Here is a 13,494-nt window from a genome sequence, read left to right as displayed (position 1 = left end):
AATAATAGCTAACCAAAAAAGAGGAGAAAATTGATCTTTTCTCTGATTATCTGTCTCATATTACACTGTGGCAGTTTTAACAAATATATAAAAATAAACAACATACTTATAAAAATAAAAGTTACACACTTCAGTTTTAACCTTACAACAAATGTTTTCATTCTAGTTTTGCAATGAGGCCTCAGATTAACCATTACTAAGCCAAAGCAGAAGCAGGGATGCTAACAACTTCACATTAATCAACAAACAACAATCTTAGGGAATTATTTTAGAAAAGGTGCAAAGTGGAGCAGTGAGCTGAAACCAATCAGTGGCATTCATATGCAGAGCAGCTCTGTGGGAAAACAAAGGATGACTCAAGCACTGAGTGATTGGACTTTTACCTGTTAGCTCAAAGCAGCTTCAGACTTTATCTTCTACTTAAACATGTCTAGACCTTCACCAGATCTCTGATTAATAAAAGCTTTTTGAAAGTTTGGCCTTTTCACATTAAGTCAGATACTCTCATAAGTTCTGGACTTGGAGGTTTGAAATCTGAAACGTAAAGGATGAAGCTGTTGGAGGACGAAGTTTGGACACCAGGGCCGGCAGAAGCCTTTTTGGGGCAGGTTTCCATTTGGGCCCCCCTAAACCAACATGTCAACACCTGATGCTTTATCATCCCAAAGCTACTCTGTGTTTAAATACCTGATATCATTAGCATAACGTAAATCATACTGGTGTTATTATGGCAAATAAAAAATTAAAAAATAGATTTTGAAATGCAGAGGGTTATTTAGGTGCTATATTATTCTTACTATTTGAAAGTAACATCATCTGATAAACACTAAATGTATAATAAACAAGTACGTTTATATGTTATATTTTCACAACAATGGCAGCAGCCAACAGCTGGAAGTGATTTGTCAACTATAAAAATAATAGAAATAGTTTTTTATGCAACATTATTTAGTTTCTATCATTCAACGTCATTTATACAGGAAATATATCCATATCTACTGTATATCTATATCTATACAGATATAGATATAGGAAATACAGGAAATCCTTCCTGCCACATGCCATCTCACTGTACAATATAAGCTAAATCATTGTTCTGCACTAATCAGTCCAATTTTGCACAACTGCACTGTGGCACACTTGCTGTACATATATTTACATATACATATCTGCATTTTTTTTTAAATCTTTGCAAGGACTGCTCTTAAGTTGCTTTTTATATTAACAGCATTTCATATGTTTACAATTTATAGACAACTACTACTCAGTGGTAGTTGTTATTGTGTCTTGTCTCTATGCTGTAACTGCGAAGTAATTTCCCTGCTGGGATGAATAAAGTACTTTTATTCTATTCTATTCTATTCTATTCTATTCTATTCTATTCTATTCTATTCTATTCTATTCTATTCTATTCTATTCTATAGATACATATATAAAGCTTGTCTGAGCATTCTCAGTAATGGTGGCGATGTGCAGCATCAGTTTTATATTATATTATTTTTGTGGTTTTGATTGGAGAGAAAAATTACTTTTAGAAAAAATAAGGACTTTCGAATTGGGGATTTTGATGTTGCACCACTACAGTAAAGCCTGTATGGTTTGAGGCTATAAACAGGAATTATTATATCTTTCTTTCAAACGTGAATTTCTCGTCTCAATTTTTGTTTCCAATTGGTTGCACTAAATTTTTATTGAAGTGTTTAAGAGTTTATCCTTTTCTTTACAATTCTGTATTATTTGCTACTTTTTGTCGTTCCATAATATCCCAATATGTTGAACTTTGTGTTTGTAACGTGAAAATGCATTAAAAACCATCTGGACCTTTTTGGTTGAATTTAGGGTTTCTGGGGAGCAGCTACATTTGACATTTAAACGTCAATACTGGGCAAAGTGCAGGAGCAGATTTACAGTTTTGCAAGTATAAAAGAAGACAATGCAGTCGTGAGTTATCAGAGACGAGCGCAGCAAGCTCCACTGTTTTATCTTTTATCTACAAAAGAATGAAAATCAATGTCTCAGCTGTGTGGACAGACCAGCTTTCTCTCTTTGTGCTTCAGCTAAATCCTATCACACAACCTCAGCATTTTTTTTTTTTTTTACAAACTTACGTAACTCATGCGAGACCTGCATATTTTAAATAACACATAAGACTCAAAATATTAATGAACTTTAAGTTGTGCAAATATGATCTAAGATATTTTAGATAAATTTTTGAAAAAGGGGAAAAGTTCTCTATCACTGAACCGTCCCATCAGATTACTTCTTATGCTCCAGGTTAACATACAATGATCGAGTGATTAAAGATAACCAAAAACGGCTGCAGCCAACAGGCTATCCAGCTAATGCGAAATCACTACAAACAGCTACACTTGGCTCAGTCCTGCTTGCACAGAGATATGTGAATATTTTTTTCTTTTAAAAATGCAAACATCTAATCAACTTATCGCTGGCATATTGATTCAGTAGAGTGCTGTATCATTTAAAGATACATTTCATGAAAAATTTGTTAGATTATTTTTTAAATCTTAAAAATAATCAATGTAAGATTTAGCGTTTGCATTCTACCACTTCTCTCAAAAGTCAATTAGATGTGCTGTAAGCAACTAAACATGTATCTGTTATTCTAACCCATGCAATATTTAAAAAAATAAAATAAAATTCTTGGATTTTTAGAAAGATTTTTAATTAAAATCTTAAAAAAGGGATTTTTTAACTTAAAAAGTATTTTTTAATAAAAGAGGCGTTTTTAAATAAAAGAAACTCTTTTTAATAAGAAATCAGTTTTTCTCTATTAAAAAACTTTTTAATAAAAAAGACTAACTTATTTATATAAACAAGGGGATTTTCATTAAAAAGACTTTTCATAAAAATTTTGTTTTTACTTAAAAAAAAATTATAAGAAAAGGAGTTAATAAAACTCATGTTTATTAAAAGTTTCTTCATGTCAACATGTAATATGTTGATTTTAAACTATAAATTAATTAAATAAACAAACAAATAAAAAAAATACAAGATGAAAGCTGTCAATATTCACAAGCCTGGACATTCTAGCAAATTCACCACAAAAGTAAGATTGTGCACTGGCTGCAAAAACTCACAAGCTCCATCTCAGATTATACAAACCTCAGTTAGTATGCTAGCATGCTAACGTAGTAGAGATGTTTGGAGAGAACAAAACATAACATATCAGCACAAACACAACACACAAGGATTATGAATGATTTTGGTGTTGGATGAACTATGAACTCCTCTGTATACTAAATTATTCTAGAGTAAAATATGTAGTTTGATTTGCCCAAACTACATCACAAACAACTAAATGATCCCAAACGCAGCTTCAGATGTTCAAAAGAATGACAGAAAAACCAAAGTATCAAGGTGTAGCCACGACTGAAGCAACATGGAAAGGAAAGTGGGTTTAAACGTCTCTGCAAGAACGTGAGATTGATGCAGCTATTGGGTTAAATGTGGTTCAGCAAGTTTTTGGGGTGTATTTAGGTTTTTCTTTGAAAAGCTACATAAGTCAAACATGAGGGAGGCATCATCATGATATGGGTGCTGCATTTTTAGCCTGTTGTGCTGCAGAAACAAAACAATCAGAACAACAACAAAAAACAACCTTTGACCAAACATCCAACACTCTGTCTGAGAGCTCCACTTTTTACATGAAGAAGATGACGACGCAGCCGCCAGTAAACTGCAGTAAATGCATGTACCCTGACAGATAAAAACACAATGAGACGCTATCTGTCATGGATTGGCCCCTCCAGATGTCAGCATTATTGGAGTGTGAATCATCTTGGCAAACAAAAAGCTTTCCAAACAGGACAACCAGCCTCCAAAACAGAGATTCTAGAAGAAGGCTTGGGAACAGTTCAGCGTATTGCAAGAGAGAAAGCAGCTGTTCAAGCTAAAATGAAAATATCATGTAAATCATTGGTCTCACTGCTGTACTTGAAACAAATAAATCCTGTTTATTTCATGTTTTTAGTCGAGTTTGCATCCATAGAAGGTTTACCTGTTGCACTCATACCTGTTGCTGGAGGTGTACGGAGCCTGGTGCCGGAAAAAAAAAGGTGAGTGACTGAGGATCACTGCGCGTAACACAAACCCTATAAATTCTAGACACTAACAGGTACCATAGAATTGCACAAAAATCCGTGAGGGAAAGCGGAGTCCCAGAGCGAAATCCCATGAAAGAGGTGTTTGGAGCCTTGAGCCAGAAGCCCATTAAAATGCGTCTACATCGTTTTAAACTGTGTGATTGTGAGCGTGAGTGGGAATAAAAATAGCAACAGGTATTTTGTTCCATATAACACAGTAGGAGTGTAACAGGTAAACCTTCTATGGATGCAAACTCGACTAAAAACCCACCTGTTTAGGATTGTATTTGAAACGTAATCAATTACAAATTTATTGATGGAACCTGACTTAATGTCGTGTTTTGATTGTTGATTCTATGTTGCTTTGTGTTTCTGTGTTTGATATGATGTAAATCACTTTGAAATGCCTTGCTGCTGAAATGTGCTATGCAAATAAAATTTGATTGACTGATTGATGTTGCTATTTTTATTCCCACTCACGCTCACAATCACACAGTTTAAAACGATGTAAACAGCCTTTCAATGTGCTTCCTGCACGGGGCTCCGTACACCTGTTTCACAGAATTTCGCTCTGGGACTCCGCCGTCCCTCACGGATTTTTGTGCAATTTCAACATAGAATCAACAATCAAAACACAGCATTGAGTCAAGTTCCATCATTAAATTTGTAATTGATTACATTTCAAATACAATCCTAAACAGGTGGGTTTTTAGTCTAGATTTAAAGGAAGTCAGTGTTTCGGCTGTTTTACAGTTTTCTGGAAGTTTGTTCCAAATTTGTGGTGCATAGATGCTGAAAGCTGTTTCTCCTCGTTTGGTTCTGGTTCTGGGGATGCAGAGCAGAACCAGAACCAGAACCTGAGAGGTCTGGAAGGTTGATACAACAACAGCAGATCTTTAATGTATTGTGGTGCTGAGCCGTTCAGTGATTTATAAACTAACAACAGTATTTTAAAGTCTATTCTTTGAGCTACAGGGAGCCAGTGGAGGGACTTTAGAACTGGTGTTATGTGCTCTATCTTCCTGGTTTTAGTGAGAACGTGAGCAGCAGCATTCTGGATCAGCTGCAGCTGTTTGATTGATTTGTTGCACAGACCTGTGAAGACGCTGTTGCAATAATCAATACGACTGAAGATAAACGCACCATTTGTAGTGGTACAAATACCTTTAACACTGGGCGGCCATGTCTTGGTAGGTTTGTAGTTGTGTCATACTCTTCCTATTTTCAGGTCAGATGCTTCAGCAGCACTAGGTGAGATATCCAAAACCTAGAATATTGTTTTATAATCTAACCCTAAACTCTTCCACAACTTTATCCTGTGTTTCTGTCTTCACTCTGAAGCCTTCACAGAACATAATATTTACTCACAGTAAAACACACATGTCATATTATTACTACAGAATTATTATTATTTTTATACGAGCTTTTGACTAAAAAAATTTAAAAAACAACAAAAACGCCTCCTCTGTGGTTGACGTGTGCGTGTTGTTTCGAGTCGGTCGTATTTGACGGCGGCACCACCACCGTAGAACAACGCTAAACAGCAGCAATGGCTTCAAACGGTTATTTTAGACGGACCACTCAATTTTGGATGGTTACTATAACTGTCTCATTTGGGTTCTTTACTGTAAGTAATTTAAACTTTTTCCGACTGAACATAACCAGGACAAATATTGAGTGATTCTAACAAACTTTTATTTAGTATTTTTGCACAGTTGGGGTTACCCAATATATCCTCCCCCGGGTTTATTTAAATTATTTAAACGTCTGCTGCTGTAGTTCAGTTTAATGTTCTTCTCTGACGCCATTTAATGTATCCTATTTAGTTAAAAACTGTCAATGCGGCTATCGTGTTGATAGCTAATCTTATCAGTGTTAATTATGTCTTCAGGTGGGTTAAACAGACTTTAGGTTAAAGTCCATTTTCTAAGTTAGCTTTCCATTGACTGGAGCTGCAGGACTGACACAGCAAACAGCAGCCAGTTCATGTTGAAACAACAAAAATCTTCCTTATCCTCCGTCAAAATGTCCGAATTTATGAACGTTATTGTCATCTAATGTGTGCTGCCCTTGCAGATTAAGCAAAACATCATGGTGGGTCAGGTTGCCCTACAGTGTGAGTTGTAGGTTTGCTCTACAGCACTGGAAAATAAAAAAGTTCCCTATTGTGATCCCCTTAGAAGAGATTAAACATTTCCAAAATGCCAAACTGTATTCTTTTAAGAATTTATCCTAACAATGCTGTTCAGTTTTGACCAGTGTCAGTTTTTTAGTTTGTTTTCTTTTAAATTAAACCTGATCTATTGCATTCACAACCACCTGCAAATAGCTAAAATACATAAGGCTCCCTATAAAAACACTGATAAGTGCCTACTTTAATATTTCAAACACCAAATATCCATTAATATCCATTAATACACAAAGTGGAAGCTATCTTAGCACTACAGCAGAAGCTAATATCTACAGTTTTCCTTTTTTCCGCTCTTCTGGGTACCAAGGAAAAGGTTTGATTTGTTTACATTTTCTGTTATGAAACATATGTAGAATAAATAAAATAAATCATGTATTACCTTTACTGAAATGCTGCCATCTTTGTTGAAAAGATAAGCTAAGTGATATAAAGCTAAGAAAGCAAACATTTTCCTTAAGTCTACAAAGATAAATCCTGGAAAAAGCAAAAATGTCATATTTAACATGTTTATTTATTGATTGATATTAGAAGTTTGTGTTTCACATCCAGTTTCTGGTTAACCGTTGCTTTTTATTTACCATTATTATTATTATTATTATTATTCCAGTTTTTCTTTTAAGGAAGAAGCTTGTTAGCTTTCCTGTATTTTTATTTTTATTAATTGAGGGATTGCAGATGGAAACTAGCCTTTTTAGCTAACTTTAGCATATTTTCTAATGTTCATTATCTCTTTTAAAATAAAAATAACAACCAATGCAGACACAAAGATCACAGAAAATTGAAGCAGAGTTTAATTCTGTGTTGTGCCGTTTTAAATGTCAAGGAATCGGACGATTCCTCGCTAACTTGTGATGAAATAATCCAAATCGGATTTTAAACCCACCCTGACTGTGAAATAATGAAAGAATATTCATTCAGATTCATTTCCTCCAGATATCTTCTCCTCATCCAACTTCATGTGACTCTGGTTGTGCAGAACCGATGAGTTAAAAGCCAAACCGATTTGGTTCGAACTCTTGAGAAGCAAAGACTCGTTTATTGGACTTTCACACTTTGTTAGTGTCTCTCTGCAGCTTATTGTTGAACTGGACGCCAACGGCCTCCTGGACTTAACAGCATTCATAAATACGACTGCAGAGTTGAGTTTAAATGATGCAAAGCAACAAAAACCGCACTAGAAGAGAAACGTTTAAACTTAAGGACCTAAAATGTCACATATAAAATTAATCCCAGGTCACACTTTTCTAACTTGTTTTTATTAATTTATTTAATAATAAATACTACATTTTTAAAAATATATATACTTATTTTAATGTGTTTATTTTATTGTAATTTTTAAAATGTTTTTTAAAAATGTTTTAATCGTATTTTTATTTTTTTATAACTTGTTTCTAACTACAATTGTGTTTTTGCAAAAAAAAAGAGAAAAAGGTACAAATCACTTCTATGGAAAAATGCAGCGTTCTTAGTAGCTTTGATTACATTTAGTCAAAATTTATAAACAACAAATAGTCACAAATTGTATAAATTGTTTGTTTTGGGTGTTTTACATCTAAACTCTCCACTGTTATTTTGCAGCTGATCGTGTTTGCACCGGATGCAATCCCGTACGATTGCCTCGGTCCGTTTGGCAGCTTGTGCAGACACCTGGTGTATTACCATGCTGACCTGATGTACAAAGGGTAAGAGATTAGGAGCAGTGGCAACAACCACAGCGACTCCTGAAGAATGACGGCTAAAAAATTTAAGTATGCAAATCTTCAGTTCTACTAGCCTGAAAATGGCTTTCTGTGATGTGTAAAAACATCAGCTGATCAGCTTGAGTCATATGAAAACGCGGCTGTTTACGCCTACTCTGATGAGATATAGTCGCTTCGAACGAGAGCTTGAATACCATCAACAACAGCCTTAATGGTTTGTTAATTAGCGCTTAAAGTCATATGACTGCTGCAGTTTCTGCAGAATATTAGGAGAAATTCAAGTCATGTGACAAGCAGGACAAGTGTTCCTGTTCTTCAAGGTAACTTTAGTGATTGATCTTTTATAAAATGGTGGAAGAAACATTCAGTCTCCATGTTGCGACTTGCTGCTTTTCATTGGCAATTTTGGATGAGGTGGTTTTTCAGATGTATTTCAATTGGTTTATTTTTATCGCTCTTTTTTTGTTTTTGCATCACAAGTCACATGATCAACAACCGCATGTTTCCACTGGCAGAAGAGACGACAGGTAGTTGGAGGAGAATGGTTTAATTAATTATTGCGTGAACAAACTAATTCATGTGCGATTTAATTGCGTTTTTCAATTAGTGGAAATGCCAGAATTGCAAAGTAGTTTTTATTTTACATTAGTGGAACATTGACAAAGTTTTCCACACACTTGTAATAGAAACGCAGCTCCTGACTGATGGCTGTTGCTCCTTATTTCACCTCTTCATTATTTTGCACCTTCCTTATGTATACTTCCTGATTTCTAATCAATATTTTTGAAAGGATTTCTATATTCTGCCGATTATCTGCTGTAAGGAAATGAAGCGTCAACTGGCTGCAGCAGTTTGTAGCTCTGTTGCCCTGCAGGAAGGCCTTTTTTGGGTTTTACTGCGTACAGTTTGCATGTTTTCCCTCTGTGTGTGTGGATTCTCTCCAGGTGCTGATTAATCATGCAAACTATAGAGGACTTCATTTCCAAATCCTTCCATATCAGTCAATTTGTTTTGTAAAGTAGTTTTGGTACATTTTGAAGTTAAATAGTCATAAAGATGCTCAAATTTCACTTGTATTTAATGTTTAATTGTTCATACTCATTTTAGTTTATTTATTGCAGTTTTGTTCATTGACACAAAATGTAATTGTGGTGTTATCTGTCTTTAAAGAAAAACTTAAAATGGAACACAAATGACAAATTTTATTCAGATACATACTTCAAAACAAATGTTTTTATGACACAAAATGTCCAAGTGTCTCAATCTCCAGCCAAAAAGGTGAAAAACATTGGAAAGAGGTGCTTAAGGTGACATCATTGGTTTTTAGTGGGCCGAGCCCCGTCCCAGAGGAGCACCGTTTTCCAGCCCCTCCAAATTTTATTAATAAAAAACCGGAGAAAATTGGTTTGACACTCATTTCAACTTTATATTTTTCTTTTGGGATTTTCTCTGCTGTATTGAACAACTGTTTATCAGTTTTTATTCCTTTAGTTGTTAATTTAAAAAAAAAAGGAAGCAATAAAGAGACAACTGAGCTTTCCATAGACAATAAAACTAAAACTACTCCTGTCAGCTGTAAAACTAAACCTAAAGTGATTTTGTTTCAGAACCATCCATCATCTGAACCCGTTTGGTGTTGCAGGCTGTTTGCTTCACAACTGTTAGAAAAATAAACAAAATTTTATATTTAACATAATTGACAGATTTCAACTCAGAATGTTTTCTATATTACATTGTCTCTGCTTTTTGATGCTTGTTTAAAACCGTTTGTTTTGGAAAGTGAAACTTTTTGTTTCGAGTCTAAAGTTGTTTTTGTTGCAACGTTTCTAAAGTTTTAAGAAGAACTTGAGTTCATGTTCTGGTTTGTCGCCAGGTTGACAGACTGCAGGTCAGAGAGAAACGCACTGCAAAAACACAAAATCTTACCAAGTATTTTTGGTCTAGTTTCTAGTCCAAATATTTTAGTAAACTTGAAATAAGACAAAACTAATTTATAAGCAACTTTTCAGCAAAGTATAGAATCTTATTTTTAGTCAATTATTTCTTAATATTGATGAAAATGTATTGGCAGATTATTTTACTTATAATATCTTATTAAATGTGAAATAATCTGCCAGTGGAGCTAGCAATTATTATTATTATTATTATCAATATTAAGGAATTATTGGATTAAATCAAGCTCCTATATCTTGCTGATAATCTGGTTCCAAGTTAGTTTTGTCTTATTTCAAGGTTACTAAGATATTTGGACTAGAAAAAAGACTAAAGATAGTTGTTAAAGTTGAGTGTTTTTGCAGTGCGGCAGTCTGGACCGACCCGGAGCCGACGTCAAGGCGTCTGTGTGCAGAGATAAAACAAATCCAGTGATTTGCATAGATAAAGTGTCTCCAAGCCTTGTGATCCTCTCCAGAAACTCAGACTGCAGCAGGAGGATCAAACATTTACTGGAAGATTTGTTTCAGTAAGAACGTGGCTCTCTGGCTGCCTCTGGTTTCATAGAACCGGGTAAAAACGGACTCAAACTTCAGTCCTGGTGTCCCAGTTTGTTGTGATACAATTAATAAAATTGTGTAAAAGCAGGATAAAGAATTTTTAGAGGGACAAACAAGACAAATTGATGTTTTGAAGTTCTCTTTAGGTGATTAAATGGGTTTTTCTGTCTGTTTCAGGTGGTGGGCAGCCGTTGCTGTTCATGTCTTAGAAGCCCTTTACGCTTACAAGCTGTGCTGGTAAGACTGCAGGGAGCCTAACCGTCCACTAGGTGGTGGTAGAGCTCAGGTTGATCTTATTTAAACTCATTTGACTATTGCATATAATCATTATGAGCATGAATACAACAGAAAAAAACATGTTTTAAAATCATTTTATGAACAAGAGTTTGGTGTTCAAGTTTGAATTTGTTGTGCGGTTTCTCTAAACTACACAAAAACGTAAATAAATATGTATCTTATTTACTAATGTTTGGATAAACATTTCAAAGTTTGCTTGATTTCTGTATCAAGTCCTTGATATTCAAGCTGCACAGTTTTGTAATAAAATATAATCTAACATTTAATTAAAAGCCTAAATGTGGAATCAGGATTTTTTTTAAATTTAATACATCTGTTAATAAGAAACGTAAACTTTTTTTCCGCTCTGCCTGAAGCTAAATCAGACTAAAATTTTCTTGTTTTAGCTCAGTTAGAATTATGAAAATTATTTCCATTTCCTAAATACCAGAAAATCTAGCGAGAAAATTTCTAGAGATATTTTGTTTTGGTAATATTTATTATTTCTAGTGGCTCAATTACTTATTGATGTGTTATTTCTTATATTTTATACTTTAAACAATGATATTGAAATTGTTAAATTGGGGTTTTGTTCTCAGACAGACACAACATTTATTTATATTTTAGTTTGCCTTGTCCCTACTGTAGAATGTAGAAAATGATCACAAGACAGTAATAACAGTAATAATTTGTCATATAGTAGTCTTTTTAAGTAGAGATGCACCGATCCAATATTAATATCTGTATGAGTCCTGAAATAAATAAAAAAATCTAGATAGGGAATCGGTGACAATGTGTCTGATCAATGAGTGCAGATCTATTCAGTCCAACTCTATGCTTTAAATATGTATTTATATGCTTGATAAGTGTTTAAATTTAGCCTCAAGAAGTAAAAATAAACAGCATTCGCAGATTTACAGCGACGTCATGCTTTAACATTTATTTTACATTCTATTTAGAATCCAAACTGCAATTTCTGAAGAATTAAAAATTTTTGTTGCAGTTTATTTTTTACATGTTTAATAAAAGTAGTCAACCTATTATTTTTGTCAATTTTAGATTCATTATTATTTATTTTTACATTGTCTAATTGCACTGACTGAACAAATTAAAGTTGTTTCTACATGTCTAATCAAGCTTGTGAAGTTATTTGTGTATTTGATGTGCAGATATTAAATAAAACTATAATTCAGCACATTAATATTTATTTTTAAAAGAGAGGTTTTAAGTTGATTTTGTTTTTCTGTTTAGGATCAGTATCGGCAGATAAACCGGCAGATATCGAAAAGTGCTTTTTTCCAGTGTTGGGCTGGAAGAGTTTGAAAACTTACCTTGAAATTACTTGAAAAGTGCTTCAATTTCAAGCATACGAGCACCAAAAGAACAGGATCAGATCTAAAAACCGTCACTAACGCTTTTATATTCATTTATTTTGTTTCCTCCCAGCGACAAAGGCATCAACCACCCGGCCATTCGCAGGCAGTGGGTCTTCCAGACGTTCCTGTTCGGCTACGCCTCGCTCGGCACGCTCGTTAAGTACAATCCGAAGCGCCACAAAAAGTACTGAACGCAGCCGGCGGAGCCTCCAGAGTGAAACAGCTGGACATTCCTGGTGCCTTTTCCCCCTAGGATGAGGGAAAACTGATGATATAAACACTAGAAATTGAATTAGTGTCTTTGTTGTAACCTTTAATTCACTGGTGCATACATTTGAACTACATTCCATTTATTTTCTATGAAGAAAAGCTGGAGAAAATGTTAGAATTGATGTTAAATTAATAATATTGTTGATAGTTGTTTAATTAATTAATTTGCCTTCAGATAGATTTTATGTGCAATACAACAGGAGTCCTGAATCAATTACTTTGTGCTCTAATGATGTTTACAACAAGCCTGCAAGGTTGCAATAGAGATTCCTCAACTGCTGCTGAGTCGTAACGTCAGGCACAGGTACGCTGCTGCCGGCTCGAGAGAAGATTTTTAAAAATGGGAGATATTTTCATATTTACCTCTGTCACTCTACGGAGCTTTCGCTTCCTGTTGAGGATGCTGAAAGTCTTCAATAAAGAGAATAATTTGCAAACTGGTTTCCGTTTCATTTACGTTGTTTATCTGGGTTTTCTCTGGAAAAATACACACATTAAATTTGTGGCTCTGGATATAATTACAAAAACATTTATTTACACCCTCTAAAAGTCTTTAAATTTAGCCTCAAAAAGTAAAATTAAACGGCATTCACAAAGGTGTATAGATATTCACAGCTCTCTTAAAGTCCAGCTGCAGACCTTTAGGTCAGATTGGTCTTTGGATATAAAACTACAGAACCTTAAAGAGACAGAATCATGTATTGTCCAGGCACATGCTACCTTTTTACATCACAATGAAGTAACTATGTTAGCTTCAGCTGTTATAAAAATTATATATGTTTATCAAATATGACTTAACATAAATTTCTCTCTAATATTTGGAAAGCAATAAATGTACAACAGATGGCCATACACAAAAGGATAAAAATTAAAATAAAAATAGTCAATATTAAGAGGATGAAATCATACGAGAATAAAGTTAAAATAATACATGAATAAAATCAATCTTAGAGTCAAAATAATAGATGAATAAAGTCATAATATTGTAAAAAAGTTTCAATAACATGCCTTCATTCTTATAATTATTAAAATACTATTTTCATGGTCGTATAAATGCAATGTTTTATGTAGGAATACATTTTTCTT

The 13,494-nt window shown here is 34.1% G+C and overlaps 1 protein-coding gene across 1 annotated transcript; it reads left to right on the top strand.

The window, feature by feature from the left end:
* Positions 1-5,590: 5,590 nt before the first annotated feature.
* On the top strand, positions 5,591-12,849 carry tmem254 (transmembrane protein 254). The gene is made up of 4 exons (XM_005795166.2): positions 5,591-5,730; positions 7,873-7,976; positions 10,664-10,723; positions 12,209-12,849. The coding sequence occupies exons 1-4, from the start codon at positions 5,653-5,655 to the stop codon at positions 12,327-12,329; spliced, it is 363 nt and encodes a 120-aa protein (XP_005795223.1). The 5' UTR covers positions 5,591-5,652; the 3' UTR covers positions 12,330-12,849.
* The last annotated feature ends 645 nt before the right edge of the window (positions 12,850-13,494 follow it).

Source organism: Xiphophorus maculatus, chromosome 22, assembly GCF_002775205.1.
Source record: "Xiphophorus maculatus strain JP 163 A chromosome 22, X_maculatus-5.0-male, whole genome shotgun sequence".
Classification (NCBI taxonomy): Eukaryota; Metazoa; Chordata; class Actinopteri; order Cyprinodontiformes; family Poeciliidae; genus Xiphophorus; species Xiphophorus maculatus.
The sequence above is the reverse complement of the archived record's forward strand: the minus strand, read 5'-3'. Positions and strand labels throughout refer to the sequence as shown.